The 17541-nt window shown below is 40.3% G+C and overlaps 1 protein-coding gene and 1 long non-coding RNA gene across 2 annotated transcripts; one reads left to right on the top strand and one right to left on the bottom strand.

The window, feature by feature from the left end:
• The first annotated feature begins 7280 nt into the window (after window positions 1-7280).
• LOC128484144 (hatching enzyme 1.2-like) lies at window positions 7281-11294 on the top strand. The gene is made up of 11 exons (XM_053460464.1): window positions 7281-7349; window positions 7499-7520; window positions 7825-7899; window positions 8268-8402; window positions 8483-8600; window positions 8823-9001; window positions 9238-9319; window positions 9689-9816; window positions 10145-10257; window positions 10546-10671; window positions 11286-11294. Exons 1-11 carry the CDS (start codon window positions 7281-7283, stop codon window positions 11292-11294), a joined length of 1056 nt encoding a protein of 351 aa, XP_053316439.1.
• A 2933-nt stretch (window positions 11295-14227) lies between these two features.
• Window positions 14228-14477, bottom strand: LOC128483899 (uncharacterized). Its single transcript, XR_008351121.1, has 2 exons — window positions 14434-14477; window positions 14228-14322 (listed from the first exon to the last, which is right to left on the bottom strand). It is a non-coding gene; the product is annotated as an uncharacterized LOC128483899 (long non-coding RNA).
• Window positions 14478-17541: the final 3064 nt, after the last annotated feature.

Here is a 17541-nt window from a genome sequence, read left to right as displayed (position 1 = left end):
AACAACTTGCATGCTGGCCAACATACACAGTGTACAAGTGTTAGTGTGAGGGTATGCAAGTGAAGCTGATTATGTTCAGTCAACTTAACCCCCTGTAGATTTTCTTATTAAACCATGCCCCTCTATTAATGTCTCATTTTGGAGTTGCTCAAAATATGATGATTGTACCAGAGCACAATCACTTGTGAGTTTTTTTCACTACTGTGAGCATGAGAGTTGGTTTGAGTGTAGCATAAGCTAAGCTTGGGGTTCAACAAGTAAGCTATTTTGAGGGAAGCACTTTACTTTCAGGAGGCTTCAGGAGGCTGTTTAATTTATAATATCATAAATATTTTTTACTGATCATCATCAGACGAGATATCTGGGGGGGGGGGGGTTTGCCGGTGCACTCAGGTCTTCAGTCTCCGAATCTTCCCAACCAATAACACAACAACAATAATGACAATTGTTTTTAGTCCTTCATATGGAAATTGACCCTGATACCGAAACTATACTAATACAAGGAAATCCCTGCATTATCTTAGCATCTCCAAAATAAAAAAGATGAATAGAGGCAACTATATATCAGGATTTTCCAGTTAAAAAGATGGCCATGTGAACAATTCCCAGTTGCATGATACTATAGTACCCATCGTAGAAGAAAAAAACAAGCTTACTCATGTGCATTCATGGGAGGGATTCTCAAAATTGATGAGAGTGTAAAAACAGGGAAAAATGTGCAAATTGTGGAAATTATCCCACCAATAAGTCAATCTGTGAATTAAATGTTGCACACAAAAAAACATCAATATTTATTGAGTCTTTAGACATAACAAAATGGAAGAGTTCATAGCCACATCATAAATGACAATTTAGTATCTATCTATTGTTTCAAAGGAGAAGAAATATTAGAACAAGAGGTCATAATCTAAAACAAGATGGTCAGAGGCTCAAAAAAAATGTAAGCGGTCTACTAATACCATAATGGCTGTATAATGTGAAGATGGTGTTTTCTAGAGAGTGTAGCATTCCTAAATGGCAAATTCAGGAGATCAGAAAGTCAAAATCTCAACTAGTCCAGAAGGGCAGATTCGTTCCAGGTGGCCTCAATGGTTAACCATCTGAAATTGATGACTTATTCCTTCACAAGATGCCAGTAGCTGAGGTCACTCCATGAGAGTCATCACATGAAGAGCTTGGGAAATAAAGTCCATGAGTCCAGGATAGGACTGTTAATGTGTAGCAATCCAAAATCGATGTAATATGTTAGGGCTGGCAGCAAGGTTAATGCACGGTAAAACAAGCAGGGTTAAAATCCAGGAGATCAAGCAAAACGAGCAAAATTGCTTCGGACGAAATTTTCTTTTTGTTTTTACCGCGTTTGTTTTCAGGTAATGAATCTTGTTTCATGACCATTTGGCTTGGACAAAATTCAGAGACCTTTTCTGATTCCGAACGACTTTTGGGAAGCGTTATCAAAGGAGGAAGTCCCTGACACCTTCTGGACTCATGTTTCATCATAGTATTTAAAAAAAAAAAGGTTCCCCCAGAGTAACGACAGAGCAGGGCACTGGGCCTTGGCTGGCAGACACAGGCAGATGCAGCCCCATGGAGCAGGACCAAATTTCTACCACAATATTAATCACCAATATTTATTGTCACCAATGAAGAATAATAGATGATATCTACAGCTTGTCCAATCCACCCCAGAACAGTACATTTTCTGCAAAAGCTATTAATTAGCTTGCAGTATGGTAGGTGGGCAACGAGCATCAATCTCAGCCTCTGCTAAGTTAACTGTCACTGTTATTGGCCAAAGTAAGGAAAAACTCCCACATGTTGTTGGTCCCATTAATCACAGCTATAGCCATTAATGAGACCACCTCTTCGGCTACTTCAACCTATTAGTCATTGATATGTACCCTCCCACACACAGCCCCTCCCACTTTACTCATCAACGAGCGCCCAAATTGCTTATAATTGCGGCGGCTTTTTGGAGCTTTTGTAGTTTTCGTCAGAGATCGCCCTCCTTTTCATTGATTTGTACGAACGCACAAAGCAGGAAATTTTAGTTAAAAATAAAGTTTGTAAGAAAACAAATGCACAAGTCTACTCCCTGATACTATGTAACGCTACAACTGAGCAAATAGGAAGGGTTTTTGCATTTCATAGGTAAAGTACTCATTGTGACGGCTCTGTTTTTAATGCAGAGAAGCCATCAGGTGCTTGAGGGGAGTGAGCACTGCTAATGTTTCCCCAAAGTTTTTCTGAACGTAAACAGCATCTCATGCCTTCCGTGGCATGCTATTGAGTTGTTGGGTGCATGTGGTAGAGAGGACACCGATTGCACACCCCTCTACTGCAAAGTTCCTTAAAATATCTTATTTTGGCAAAAGAGCTGATGTGGCCTCTGATTACTAACGAAAGTCACTCAATATGTAAGCTAAGGGATTTCTTCCATGTAAAAACTTTGAGGAACAGTCACCTGATTCAACTATTGTAAGGGCACTGGGTATCAGGTAGGATGCAGGGGCAGCCTTGGATTCACAGCCTGGCCGAAGGCAGATTGATGATGGATCCAGTCTAGGGCTGCTCTCCAATTTACCCCTAGTCTACCTCTTGGGCGCTATCTATAGGTAATCTGGGCACAAGCAGGCAATAAACCTGGGGTGACGAGCTTACTACAGGCTAGCAGGGAACTGAAAGCCCACGGGCGGCCAGGCACACAGCACGAGAGCCCACGGGCAGCCGGGCACATGACGCAAGAGCCCATGGGAAGCAGGGCGCAAGGCATGAGAGCCCACTGTTGGCCGGGCACACGGCACGAGAGCCCACAGGCAGCTGGGCACATGTTGCGAGAGCATACGGGCGGCTGGGTACGAGACCCCAAGGTCGGCAGGGCTCACAGCAGGATACTTTATATTTAGGTTCATCACTAACATAAGCTTAACATTCTGGTATTTGACTTAACATTTATTTGATTTCTTCATTTCCATAGGCCCTGTCCTGGGCCATTTGTGTCATCCTCTTTAGGCCTGCCTCTGCCCCAATTCTCCAACGCTGCTTCAGTCCTCTATGTAGGCCTTCAGGGACAGTACAGCCGGATCCAGCATGCGGCCTAGTCGCTCCTGCAGCCACGAGGTCCAGCAGCTGCTCCAGACTACACAGACACTTGCAAGGGGCAAGAAGCGACAATAATCTTTCCATGTCTGCTAACCAATGATCAACAAATGATGAGGAGTGTGTAGGTATGAAAATACTGATATAAGAATATCTAATTATTGGTAGTATTAAAATTATTTCCAAGCTAACATATATGTGCTTGATGACACAAAAACAAAATAATTTTTCTTGTTCATATTGTAGCTTTTTTGATAAATATAGAAACTAGCTCTTAAATAGGCCACTGTTTCCTTGATTCCATGTCTAAAGAAATGTTAGGTTCAGCTGGGTTAACACGGTAGCAGCAGCTTTGGCGACAGGATTTAAAAGGTCCGTAAGAGCGACTCTATTTGTCACCAGCAGGGGGCTCGTCTGGCATCAACCAATGACGAGCAGCTGCCTAGACCTGCGTAGTGGGCCGCAAGGGCCTAGTCCATTGTAATGGCCGTTGGGGACACAGTTTCTGGCAGCAGACCACAAGGCTTAATGGAATAGTAATTTCCACCCTCATGGGACCCTACGTATGCTTAGATGAGGGGAGAGTAGGGAATCTTTTTAACTTGTAAGTATATTTATTGACGTCACTGTCCAAGGAGGGCATATATGGATGGGTTCTATATTCCAGAGGGTTGTTAACATTTTTTACCATATCACCATGGAATAGGAGGTGAAGGGGAGGCATGAGATCCTCCATCATGGTATTTCATTTTAAATCTCTTTCATTTTAAATTCTAGTGAGCACAGGTGGGTGGTATATTTGGGCTCTGTAGTGCCATAAAGTTTTTATATTATTTCCTCTCCCACTTCACAGGTTCCAGAAGAGAGGGCAACTATCAGCTGCTCCCGTAGTTTACATAGGGGTCCCGCAGACACCCATTTACTTTATATTCATGGTTTTTTTTCTTCTTACATTTAAAGTCTTGTTTTGTGAGTGTTAGTGTGAGGGTATGTAAGTGAAGCTGATCAGTAAATTTATTCCCCTGTGGATTTTGTTGTTAAACCATGATTCGCAATCAATGTCTCATTTTGGAGTTGCTCAAAATATGATGATTGCGCCAGAGCACAATCACTTGTGAGGTTTTTTTCACTAGTGTGAGTAGGAGAGTTGGCCTTTAGTGTAGCATAAGCTAAGCTCGAGGTTCAACAAGTTAGCTGTTTTGAAGGAAGACCTTTACCTTCACCTTATTATATCATTTATATTTTTTACCAGTATCCCGAGGGACATAAAGCATCATCAGACGAGATATCTGGGGGGGGGGTTAGAGGTGCCGAATCTTCCAACCCAATGACACAACAACAATAATGACAATTGTTTTTAAGTCATTCATGTGGAAATTGACCCTGATACCGAAACTATACTAATACAAGAAAATCCCTGCATTTTCTTAGTGTCTCCAAAATAAAATAGATGAATAACTATAGAGGCATCTACATTTCAGGATTCTCCAGTGAAAAAGTTGGCCACGTGAACAATATCCAGATGCATGATGCTATAGTACCCATCATAGAAAAAAAGCTTACTGTGCATTCTCTAAAACATGTTAAAGATGTGAGAACAGGGAAACATTAGCAAATTGTAGAAATGATCAGGCCAACAAGTCAATCTGTAAATTAAATTTAAAGATCTTGGCCCACTGCCACAAGCATGTTTTTCTTTTGAAATAGTTTCATATCAGGGTGTCTAGAGTTAACACGCATGGATTACCTTGTGCCTTGTCTGTTAAGTTAAGTGAAAAAACAGTGAAGTGATAATTAAACAATTACAAGCATATAGGTAAAGTAATATGTAGTTTTCATGTGTATAGGATAGTGCAACTGCGTACAGAGTAGTACGGATGTGCACTGGGTTACTGTGTATTGTTTAGTATGTATGTGAACAAGATAGTGTAGCTTTGTATAGTATTTATGTGTATAGCATTGCACGGCTTTGTATTGTGTAGCATGTATAGTGTCATTGTGAACTGTTTGAGATGCATGTTTATAGGGTAGGGTGATTGTGTATTGCTAAAAGTCGAGTGAAAAAGAAAGTACACCCTCTTTGAATTCTATGGTTTTACATATCACGACATAATAGCATCTGTTACATAGCAGGTTTCAAAATTAGGTAAATACAACCTCAGATGAACAACAGCACATGACATATCTCATTACATATTTATTCAACAAAAATAAAACCAAAGTGGAGAAGCCATGTGTGAAAAACTAAGTACACCCTTACTGCTTCCATAGGAATTAAGATGCTAAGTAGCAGACAGGTGCTGCTAATCAAATGCCCTTGATTAATTGATCAACAGCAAGTCTGGCCACCTCTATAAAAGCCAAAGTTTTAGCCATTTTCTGGTCTGGAGCATCCAGGTGTGTGTTAACACAATTCCAGCAATTGTTGCCGTCCATAAATCTGGAAAGTGTTATAATGCCATTTCCAAATAATTTAAAACCATCATTTTACAATAAAAATGATTATTCAAAAGTGGAAAACATTCAAGACAATTTCCAATCTTCCCAGGAGTTGACATCCCGACAAATTAGCTCCAAGGTCAGAGTGTGCAATGCTCAGAGAAAATGCAAAAAAAACAAGACTCTACAGGCCTCAGTTAGCATGTTAAATGTTAAAGTTCATGACAGTACAATTAGAAAAAGACGGGACAGGTATCATTTGGAAGGGTTAGAGCTTCTCTTTAAAAAGAACATGGCAGCATGGCTTAGGTGTGCAAAGTTGCATCTGAACAAACCACATGACTTCTGGAACAATGTCTCCAAAGTGGAGATGTTTGGCCATAATGCACAGCGCCACGCCTGCAAAAAACCAAACACAGCATATCAGCACAAACACCTCATACCAACTGTCAAGCACTGTGGTGGAAGGGTGATGATTTAGGCTTGTTTTGCAGCCACAGAACCTGGAAATCTTGCAGTCATTGAGTCGGCCATGAATTCCTCCGTATACCAAAGTCTTCTAGAATCAAATGTGAGGCCATGTGTCTGACAGCTAAAGCCTGGCTGAAATTGGTCCGGTCAAAGTCCAGACTGCAACCTGATTGAAATGCTGTGGCGGGACCTTAAGAGAGCTGTGCATAAACAAATGCCTACAAACCTCAATGTACTGAAGCAACATTGTAAAGAAGAGTGGGCTGAAATTCCTCCACAACGATGTGAGAGACTGATTAAGTCATACAGAAAAGTTATTGCTGCTAAAGCTAGTTCTATAAGCTATTGAATCATAAGGTGTACTTCGTTTTACACACATGGTTTCTCCATCTTGGCTTTATTTTTGTTGAATAAATCATGACACAGTATAATTTGTCCTGTGTAGAAAAATCTTTCTCTGTCACCGTTTCTCACCTGCTGCTCCACAATGCCAATCACTTCATTGAGTAGTGCCAGCGTGTATTGTTTAAAATGGAAAATGTAATTAATTAATTGAAATTTTCTATTTTAACCAGGGGTGTAAATCAAACTTGCAGAGCCACATACAAGCTGTGTTCAGGGGATCCCTTACCTCTATATTAAATCTAAACTGATCTAAATATAAGGAGCAAGTAAAAGCAATGTTCCTGAAAATATGAGCCAGAAGTCAGGATATTGGGGCCAACTTCACAAGGCCCTTAGAACCATTGGATCCCTTAATCACAGGGGCTGCGGTCTTACCCCTTGATTTTTATATCCTATTGTACAGCACTACGGAATATGATGGTGCTATATAAAATAAACAATAATAATAATAATACATGAAATCAATGTATACCAAAGCATATGAAGTAATTGTTGACATTTAAACACAGTCATTGAACAGCTTTAGCCACCATTTCTGAGTCTTACAGTATCTGCAAAAATTTAAAGCATTTCAAAGAAATTGCTTTTTGTTTCTCAATTTTTATTTTAAATTTATTAAAAACTTTCCATGAAAATTTTAACTTGTTTTAATTTATAAATGGAAATGTTCATTTACCTAATTTAAATAACCTTACGACAATCCGTAATTCGAAGTAGATTCCCCCCCCCCAAAACCTTTTGTTTTTTTACAGGGCTCCCTGTTGATTGGTCATCGCTCTCATTGTGGGGTGTATATATATATATGTATATATATGTGTGTCTGCCCCGGTGCATTGTCTCAGTCAGGAGCTTTTCTTCATCTAACAATGGAGCTGACCAAGATCCTTGTACTGCTTACTGTGGGGTGGAGCATTTGCCTGGCTCTTCCTTTAGGGGTAAGTGAATAGCTTCAAGAAGTTGTGATTCTGTATTATTTTCACTGTTCTAAGCTCTCTATCTTGTTTGTCCATTAAATGTTTTTTTCTTGTTAGAGTAGATATGTCTGCATGTTAACTTACTCTAATTCTGCTTTCTTTTTTTGCAGGACGGTCACGATAAATGGAGTGGTAAGTATGATATCAGTAACTAGACCTATCCTATCAGTAAACCCTTACTGATCACTGCCTTCCCAATCTCCATACATCTCCTGATGCTCTTGGACTTCTTATAAGTGAATTCAACTATGCCTTAATTAGGGGTTTCTAGTGTCTAGAAGGGGGAATGATGGTGGTGCCCTGACCCGAAAGCTCAGCACTCAAGTTGGTCTTGAATTATCCCAACACAGTCATCAACCCAACAGTTTACTCTTCTACTACAAAAATGTCTCATTTTGCACTTCCATATGATAAAATTATCCCTGTTCCTTTACAGAAACCAATGATGATCTTACTAATGAGGTTGATGGCCAAAAGACTATATTTGAGCAAATTAAAGACAGGAACAAAGGTGAGATTTGTATCAATACTAAGACCGATCATTACTTTTATTATAGAAACTTAAAATCCGACAGATCATAAGAACCATTTGATGCATCTAGTCTACCCATTTTTTGCTATTGTAAAATTGTTTATTTTATTTGTTCATTGTTCTTGCTTAAGGTTCTGGAGTCATATACTGTACCTATCCCATCTCTTACTGTATTAAATGCTACCAATCCTGCTAGTAGGATATTCAATGTATCTATCTCCCTCTAAGTAAAGTCAAACTTCCTTATGTTTCATCTCACCTGTGAACTCATTGTTTAATGACTAAAAAATCTATATCTTTCATTCACTCATTTTTTTAAAATAATACTTTGACCCTTTTCTTTGCAGATATCCCCAAACCTCTAATTGGAGGGGACATTGCTTATCAAGTTTCCCGTGGGGCAATAAACTGTGATTATTGTTTGTGGACAATATCCCGAGATGGGACAGTTTATATCCCTTATCTCATTTCCTCTAAATACAGTAAGTAGCCTCATGAATTAACTTTGAACGGAGACATTTCATGTTTCTTCCAGCAGCTCATGTGTTCCTTTTTTCCTCAGGTAATTCAGAGACATCGTTGATTATGTCTGCTTTGGAGGAGTTTGAAGTCATGAGCTGCATTAAGTTTGTGAGCAGGAATTCAGAAAGAGACTATTTAAGCATAGAACCAGCATCAGGGTAAGTCTCCGCTTAACCTATGGGGGCAAAATGCAGTGTTGATAGCCTAACTAGACCTTCTAACAGTCGTCAGTATCTTTTTCCAGGCAGGTGCAGACTAAAACTTTAAAGGAGTCAATTAATAGTGATTTGCCTCCTGCCTTTCATCTGTATAGACAGACTCATTACTTGCTGCTTTGCAGGTTCACTTTGTTCCTCATTCAATAACATTTTCTTTCTTAGGTGTTGGTCTTACATTGGAAGAATTGTTGGCAAACAGATGGTGAGCCTGGACAAAGTTGGTTGTGTCCGCTATGGAACAGCCCAGCATGAAATAATGCACTCGCTTGGCTTTTACCACGAACATACCAGGAGCGACAGGGATGAATATATCGATGTCATATGGGAGAACATCATAAAAGGTGAGCAACGCGGACACAAATATACAAATCTTAAAGCCGTTATTATAGTTAGACTATACAAATTAGACAGGACAAGAAAGATTTTGTGGTTTTACCTGCACCATATGAGAACAGACTAAAGAGGGCACTTAGGCATATCTGGAGTAGTTCTGGGGTTTCATGGCTTTGATAAATATGTCTGTGGAATGAAAACCATAATGGGTATCATTATATTGTGTCTTTGTATCATCTTTTAGGTGATCAAGAAAACTTTTGGAAGGAGAAAACCAATAACCTGAATGTCCCATATGACTACAACTCTGTGATGCATTACCACAGGTAGGTAGACAATTGGATTATGCAACAGAATGGACACTTGTGTCTGCAAGCAGGCCCTGACTGGCAATCTGACAAAACCAGATAAATGCCTGGTGGGAAGCTGGCTGGCATAACCCTATACTCATTTAGGGGCTAATTGTGTATTGCAATGTGCAGCCACCATCTGAAAATGCCTAGCCACATGCTACCTGGGCATACAAATGTAACATGCGGCTTCTTAGAACCAACTCTTGGCCATACTTTTCATTTGGCGGCCATAAATTGCCACCTGGTCATCCCTAGTCTTTCCCCGTCTGCAACATCAGGGCTTTTTCTAATTCCTCCAGGGTTCTCAGATTTGTTTAAAATCAATTATGTCCATTTTTACAGCTCTGCCTTTAGCAATCCACGCGGCAGAAAAACCTTAATCCCAAAACCTGACCCCAACGTTCCTCTTGGACAGAGGGTAGGAATGAGCAGTCTGGATGTCATGAAGCTGAACACCCTCTACAAATGCAGTAAGTGATTGTCCACTGATTTACCTCTTGTCACTTAAAATCCTCTACCTTGAGTAATCTAATTTTACGATGAGCGCAGGAAAATATGCAATGCTCTAATGTAACAGTTTGAATATGATTATGTTCTAGTGGACGAGTCCTAACATCATACATAGGACACTTTATAGCAGCCTCTGCTACCATCATAGGGAGACAAAAATACATAAAATCCACATAAAACCGGCCCAAAGCACAATACCAGCCAGAATGTATGGGGAAAAAAAGAAATCCTAGTGATGTATGACTATTTTTACCGTAATTTAGTGAAACATTTTCCTATTTTCTTTAGACCTCTGTCGTTCGAAGTTTACGAGTCCTTCAGGATCCTTCAGAGCCGACAGCAGCTCCCTCAAACAACTCGATGACGGCTGTCTGTGGCTGATCCAAATCCCAAAAAACAAGGTAAATGTTTTCTCATTGTAATGCCTCTTTAACCTCACCAATAATATTGCTTTTTATTCCAAATAATTTATAAATATTATTAGTTAATTAATGTCCCTTGTTTTAGGTAGATAGATAGATCGATAGATAGAATCCTAATATTTAATTAGGACAGGCTAAAGTACCGATTAAGAGTCTTACATCGGGAAATAAGGGCAGACTAGATGGGCCGAATGGCTCTTATCTGCCGTCTATGTTTCTTTGTTTAGTTCGTTTGCAATACTTCAAATGGTCTTTTTTCTTTCCCAGGTTTATTTGCAGCTCAGTGACATCAACATTCCACAATCCACTGGATGTGATGACAGTTACATCAAAATCTACGATGGAGCTACTAAATCAGCCCAAGTTCTTCTGGACAAGACCTGCGGAGATGTGGTACTTCCACCTATAATTTCTTCAGGAACAAAGATGTTGGTGGAATTTATGAGCAAAAACAGAGTTGTTCCAAAGGGATTTACTGCAGACTATAATACTGGTAAGATCCCCCCAACCTGCTAATTTATTGATAAATCAAAGGCATCACTATCATCATAATGAGAAATGTAAATGAGCTGTAATTTTGGGACATGAACCTCTTGGGTGTCACGCTCTACCCAGGCTGCGGAGCTGCATGTCTTTTGTTTCCCTGTCTTGCTGTGGATTTCTGGATTTCCATATGCTCTGTTCTGTGCTTCTGATTCCTTGATTCCAGTCTTGCTCTTTGCTTCTGCTCTGTTTCCTTTATAAGGTGTGCCCCATCCATGTGTTCTGTTTGTCTCAGTCTGCAGGTATGTCTCTCTGATATGTGTATAGATTTAATGTTCAGTTTATTAGTACTTCCGTATGCAGGAAGTGGTGGGCTAAGCATACTATGGCCATAAGATGTGACGGAATCTCCAATTGTTATCTTGTAGTCCTACGCTAGTCCTGTTTGGTCCTGTGGTTTCTATGTATTCTTGTCATGTGTTGCCTGGTAAGTCTTGTCATCTCTGTGCTTTCGTGTCTTGTAGCCCCGGTAGAGGGGTGTCCTGTCTTGTAGCCCCGGTAGAGGGTTGTCCTGTCTTGTAGCCCCGGTAGAGGGGTGTCCTGTCTTGAAGCCCCGGTAGAGGGGTATCCTGTCTTGTAGCCCCGGTAGAGGGGTGTCCTGTCCTGTAGCCCCGGTAGAGGGGTGTCCTGTCCTGTAGCCCCGGTAGAGGGGTGTCCTGTCCTGAACCCCTGGTAGAGGGGTGTCCTGTCCTGTTCATGTCTGATCTTGAGTATTCCTTGTCTTGTTCCATGTAGTGCCCTGTATTATGCATATCTTGTCTGGTTATGTTTATTCCTTGTCTTGTTCCCTGTTGTGTCCTGTATTATGTATATCTTGTCTGTTATGTTTCTTGCCTGGTCTCCCTGTCCCTTGCTTGCTATGTTTCCGCTATATCCTTTGCTTAGCTTCCACACTCCCAGCCTGCAGCATCCTGCACATGATTCCAGTGCTATGTCTCATGCCTGCTCCAGGGTGCCTGCAGGATATCTCCAAGTTCTGCTCTGTTCTGTCATCATCCGCTGCTATGTCAGGGCGCAGGTATGTGACTGCACTACCCTAGATGCCCACCGGGAGAGTGCTGTCGCCCTGCACCAGGTCCTGTCCAACTCCGCTACTGCACCATAACTCCTGCACACGATCTTTGGGCGCGCTGGGTCATTACAGTCGTCTGTATGACCTGGTTCCTGACATCGGGACACTTTTGGTACAGTTGGGGGTTTTATTAGTCACTTAAGAAAGTAATGGCCTTTTGATTAAATGAGTTGTTATTAAGAGCAGACATTTTAGTACAAAGATACCATTGATACCATTGATAATGGTGGTTCAGATAGAAAATATTTTTATTCTACAGTTGATTACGGCGGAACGTTTGTCACAGATAATGGGGAGCTGCTGTCTCCTGGGTACCCTAACAATTATCCCAACAATGTAGATGCTCTGTGGACCATCATAGCACCAGTAGGATCTAAGGTAAGTTTTCCCCCAATATAGAATCTGCACTTACAAAAAAGCAGGGATTCTAAACATAATCTAATGATTCTAATGGAACTTTTGGTAGGAAATATTTTATTATTATTACATTTTATTTTTAGAGCGCTGGCAGATTTGCTAACTAATTATAGTTCTAAATGGAGGTTCCTTATCTATGAAAGTCAATTTAGAAAAATTTGATTTATTGAGGGTGAATAAGCATTTATTTTTTAAAGACAGTTAATTCTACAAATGTGTTATCCTTACCTGGAATTTGTCTTCTCTTTGTAGGTTTCCCTGATATTTTCTGCTTTTAAATTACAACCTTCTGAAAGGTGTTCCAATGACTACTTGAAAGTAATTAATGGGGCAACCTTAACTGCCCCAGTCGTGGGGACATTTTGTGGTAGTAATGTACCCCCTGCACTGATATCTTCTGGAAATGTGATGATGGTACAATTTCAAAGTGATTCTGGTTCCAACAATTCTGGATTTAAAGCATCCTATCGTTTTGGTAAGTGGCAAAAAGGACATTATAATCCTTTACTATTTCATCCAGAAACTCCATATGAGGTGCTTGTCATGTAGAACATCATCCAGGACTTCCAAACAATGACAAAATATCCATGACAATAATATTCATATTTCATTAGTGATGACATAAATGTTACAGAAGCCTCCTTATATTATTGAGGGATAAGATATAAGATATAATATACGGTGGTACAGCAAAACTGCCATCACTTTATGCCCCAGCCAGACATACATAGTGTGCGATACTGGCACATATTAGTGAAAATGTGAAGTCACAGTCACAGTAAAAGGACAGTTTACTGTCTCTGACACCCCTACTAAAGAAGAATGTATAATAACATGTTCTATGAGCACTTTAATATGCAGCATTACTCCAAAAAAAAACCCAAAAAAAAGCACTTCACTGAGGTAGGAGCTCTAGCCGCGATCCTCCTCCGTGGTCTGATGATTCTTGCCACCGATTGGCTGCTTGAAGCAACGAATCAGTGCTTCAAGCAGCCAAAAGAGTATTTTGTACATGTGCAAGCCCCATGCACACCGTTCACCAAGCAATGTATATGACGGCCATGGAGATATGTTCGGCTGAGCACATCTCCTGCACGGAAAATAGCTGGGGGGGCGTGTAAGGGGTAAATGCAAATGGGGGGGATATAAATGAATTGAAAATTTAAAGGAACTGCTCAGCTATCATATGCATTAAAGTGCATACGATGGCCGGAATGTCTATTTTGTCAAAAAGGGTGCTATTTAGAAAGGACTCCGTATAAGGTCTCTAAATCAATTCACTCACTGTATACAATCATAACACTGGCTTCTTTCTTTGTCTTGCAGTGACTCCTAAATTATAAGAAGCACAGGAATGAAAGTGTTCCATGAAACCAACATGAAGATGTTCAATGTTAATATGTATAGATATGTTCTTCAATAACTGTAATTGTCCTTTTTTGTGTAAGGCCAGGTCTGTAAACCTTAAATAATTTACGTATGTTTCCAGACATTAGAAATTAAGATTTTGTCCTGCGTGGTGATGTGCAAGGCGGATCCTACAAACAGTTCACATCTCTAGCCATAATGGACTTGCCTTCAAACCCCCTGCTCTCAATTATGCTGCTAGCTGTACATGTTAATGGTGGCTTCTGTATAGGAATTGTATACAGGAATTTAGTAATGAAATAAATCCTTTTTTGGGGTATTAACAAAAATTCTGAATCTTGTCAACACAACGTGCTAGATAGGGGAAAAACTTCTCTTGATTTTTCACTCAAATTCATACTGCAGACCCTTCCATGTAATAATTCTTATGAATGTATAATACACAAGACTAATTTAGACCCCATGTATAGGTCAATAGAAGCATTCTCAGAGCCGTAACTAGCTCCTTTTGCGCCCGAGGCAATAATGGAAAATTGTGCCCCCCAGCTATTTTTTTTTACAGAGGTTATTTTATTTACACTGTCCTTACACACACCTGTCCATAAACACACATTTACACATACACACTGCCTTTACACACACATCTGCCCATTAACACGCATATACTGCCCTTATACACGACTGCCCATAAACACACATATACATATACACTGCCCTTACACTCGACTGCCCTTACACACTGCCTTTACACACACCTGCCCATTAACACGCATATACACATACACTGCCCTTACACAACCCTGCCTTTACACACACCAGCTTACAAACATACAAATACATACACTGCTCTTACACACAGACTGTGCATACACACTGCCTTTACACACACAGGTGCCCATAAACAGACGAATGCACATACACTGCCCTTGCACAAGCCTGTTCATACACACATGCATACACATACACCGCCCTCACACTCCCCTGCCAATACACACACACACTAGCTGACAAACACTGCCCATACACATGCACTGCCTATACACACACACTAGGGTAACCACATTTTATTCTGCCATTGCGGGAATCGCATGACATAACACACACACACACAGGTATATATATATATATATATATATATATATATATATATATATACACACACACACGTTAGACATGCATTTGTAACTACATAATACATATCTCTTTGAAGTAAAGACTGGCAGTTAGTTTTCATTATTTAATATTAGATCTTGCTGCCGATGTATATTAATATTAGTCCCTGCTGACAATATATACTAATATTAGCCCTTGCTCTCAATTTTATATTGAAATAATTGGACCCTATACAAGCATTTCTTTTGGCCACACTCCCTAGCATGCAATAATTCCCTCCACTACCACACCATAAAAAATATTTGCCACAATCACTACAGAATAAAGGAAGACTGTGAGAGTCAGTGCAGTCTTCCCTCCTTCTGACCCTACCATGACATAGAGAGGTCCTCTCCCCCGCAATCATCTTTGTCCCCTCATTCACTAAGCCTTGCTTCTCTTTTACTTACTCCCTGTAGTTCAGGTATAGATAAAATAAACACATAAAACAGCACTTGCATGTATAGATCAACTGAATAAGACATACAAACCCTATAATTGCAGGCATACATAAATAATGTATGGAAACATAGCCGGTACAGATCAACACATATGAAAACACAAACCCAGCTATACATGTATAGATTAATTGAAATAATCATGTGAACTCTGCATTTAAGGTATAGATCAAATAAACAGAATCAGACATACAAATCCTGTATTTGCAGGTATACAATAATAATGCATGGAAACATAGCATTGCAAGTATTGATCAATAGAACACACAAACCCAGCATTACAGGTATAGATCAACTGGAAATCACATGTAAACTCAGCATTGCGGGTATAGATCAAATAAAAAACACACAGAAACAGCTTTGCAGGTATTGATCAACTGAATAAGACATACAAACCCTGTATTTGCAGGTATACATAAATAATGTATGGAAACATAGCATTGCAGATATGGATCAACAGAATAACACACAAACCCAGCTTTGCAGGTATAGATCAATTGGAATTCACATAAAAACTTAGCATTAAAGGTATAGATAAACCCCCTAGATTACAGGTATAGTTTACAGATTGCACACCTCAAAGCCAGCCCTGGGGTCCACGCTGCCCACACAGAACCTGACCAGCATCCAGATTACACACATAGGGCTTGCTATTGTTGTCCCCAAACATCCCATCATGAGTTAACTTTGTCCCCAAACAGCCCGCCCTGTGCCATCTTGGTCCCCAAGGCTCAAACACCCTGCTTGTGTGATCTTTGCCTTACTACAAATCTATTATATATATATATATATATATATATATATATATATATATATGTATGTATCTATGATAAATATAAACACTCACTAATTCACACTTTCATTCACATAATTCATTCACACAATAATTTATTCTTTTACCCATTCACACTATTCATCCACACATTAATTCCTTCTCTCACTCATTCTCATTTTATTTATTTCAGTATTCTCACTACCCCCTTTCTCTCTAGCTACCTCTCCTCCCTTTTCTCACTATCTACGCCCCCCCCTTTTTCTTACTATCTACCCCCTCTCCCCCCTTCTCACTATCTACATACTATCTATCTATTTTCACATATACACATTCCTTGCAACCCTTTCTTCCCATTTCTTACCTTTCTCATCTTCCATCATCCTGCATCATACATCATCTTCTTTCTTTTGCCGGCGCGTAGTGGTTAGGGAGCACGGAAGCCGAGGTCTGAATTGACAGACCTCGCACTCCGTAATATTGGGCTGGTTGCAGGGGGATTGTGATCTCCCCAACCAGCCCTGCTCATCGGACACCTCATACTCAGACCAGCGCAATGCCCACAGGGCGCCTGATGAGCAGGGCTGGTTGAGAAGAGCACAATCGTGCAGCTGCCTCTACACTCCCTTGAAGACTGCCCCAGGAGAGGTGGCCTCTCTGATCGCCCCTGTATAGATGCTACTATTTTTATAGGGGCTTCGGGTTGGCAGCAATGTAATTCACCACGGGGCCCCTAGAATGGCACCCTAGAACTGCCCAGAGTGCCCATGCATTTAGATGGTTTCCTTAATGTTGGGCTGGTTAGGGAGATCCGTGATCTCCCCAACCAGTCCTGGAGGCTGCAGCTGCTGATCGGGCGGCTGTGCACCCCCTCGCAGCTGTGCACACCCTTCCTATGGCCCTGGTCATGTCATCACACTCCTCCCCTAGATCACCAGGTTAAGCACCTATCTCGAGCAAGCAAATTAAATACAAACCAATTTATCAACTGTACCACTTATTTTGTTGTACAGTGGGGCAAAAAAGTATTTAGTCAGCCACCAATTGTGCAATTTCCCCCACTTAAAAAGATGAGAGAGGTCTGTACTTTTCACCATAGCTACACTTCAACTATGAGAGACAGATTTTTTTACCTGCAAATTGAATTGATGTGCATGTCACTTGTAATTGTAACACACCCTTTTTGGGTCATGTAAGTTTATGCATTACCTTGAAAGTTCTGTGTTTATGACCATTCTTTGGTGAGCACTTTTCACTTTGTTTATTCGGATGGGACCGACTCTTCAGACAATACACTGTTGAATTGAGATCCATTGTATCCAGCATCGTCTCTGTTTTGATGCTTACCCAATGGAGTAGAGCACTGTCATAATTTCCATTTACCTTCTATCTTGATGTGCTCCGGTGAATTGTTTCATTGTTATTATAATTAAAATATAACACAATGTACCTGTACATTGCAGCAATATTCAGTATGTAAG

This window comes from Spea bombifrons, chromosome 3, assembly GCF_027358695.1.
Source record: "Spea bombifrons isolate aSpeBom1 chromosome 3, aSpeBom1.2.pri, whole genome shotgun sequence".
Lineage (NCBI taxonomy): Eukaryota > Metazoa > Chordata > Amphibia > Anura > Pelobatidae > Spea > Spea bombifrons.
This window is presented reverse-complemented; position numbering and strand designations above follow the sequence as displayed.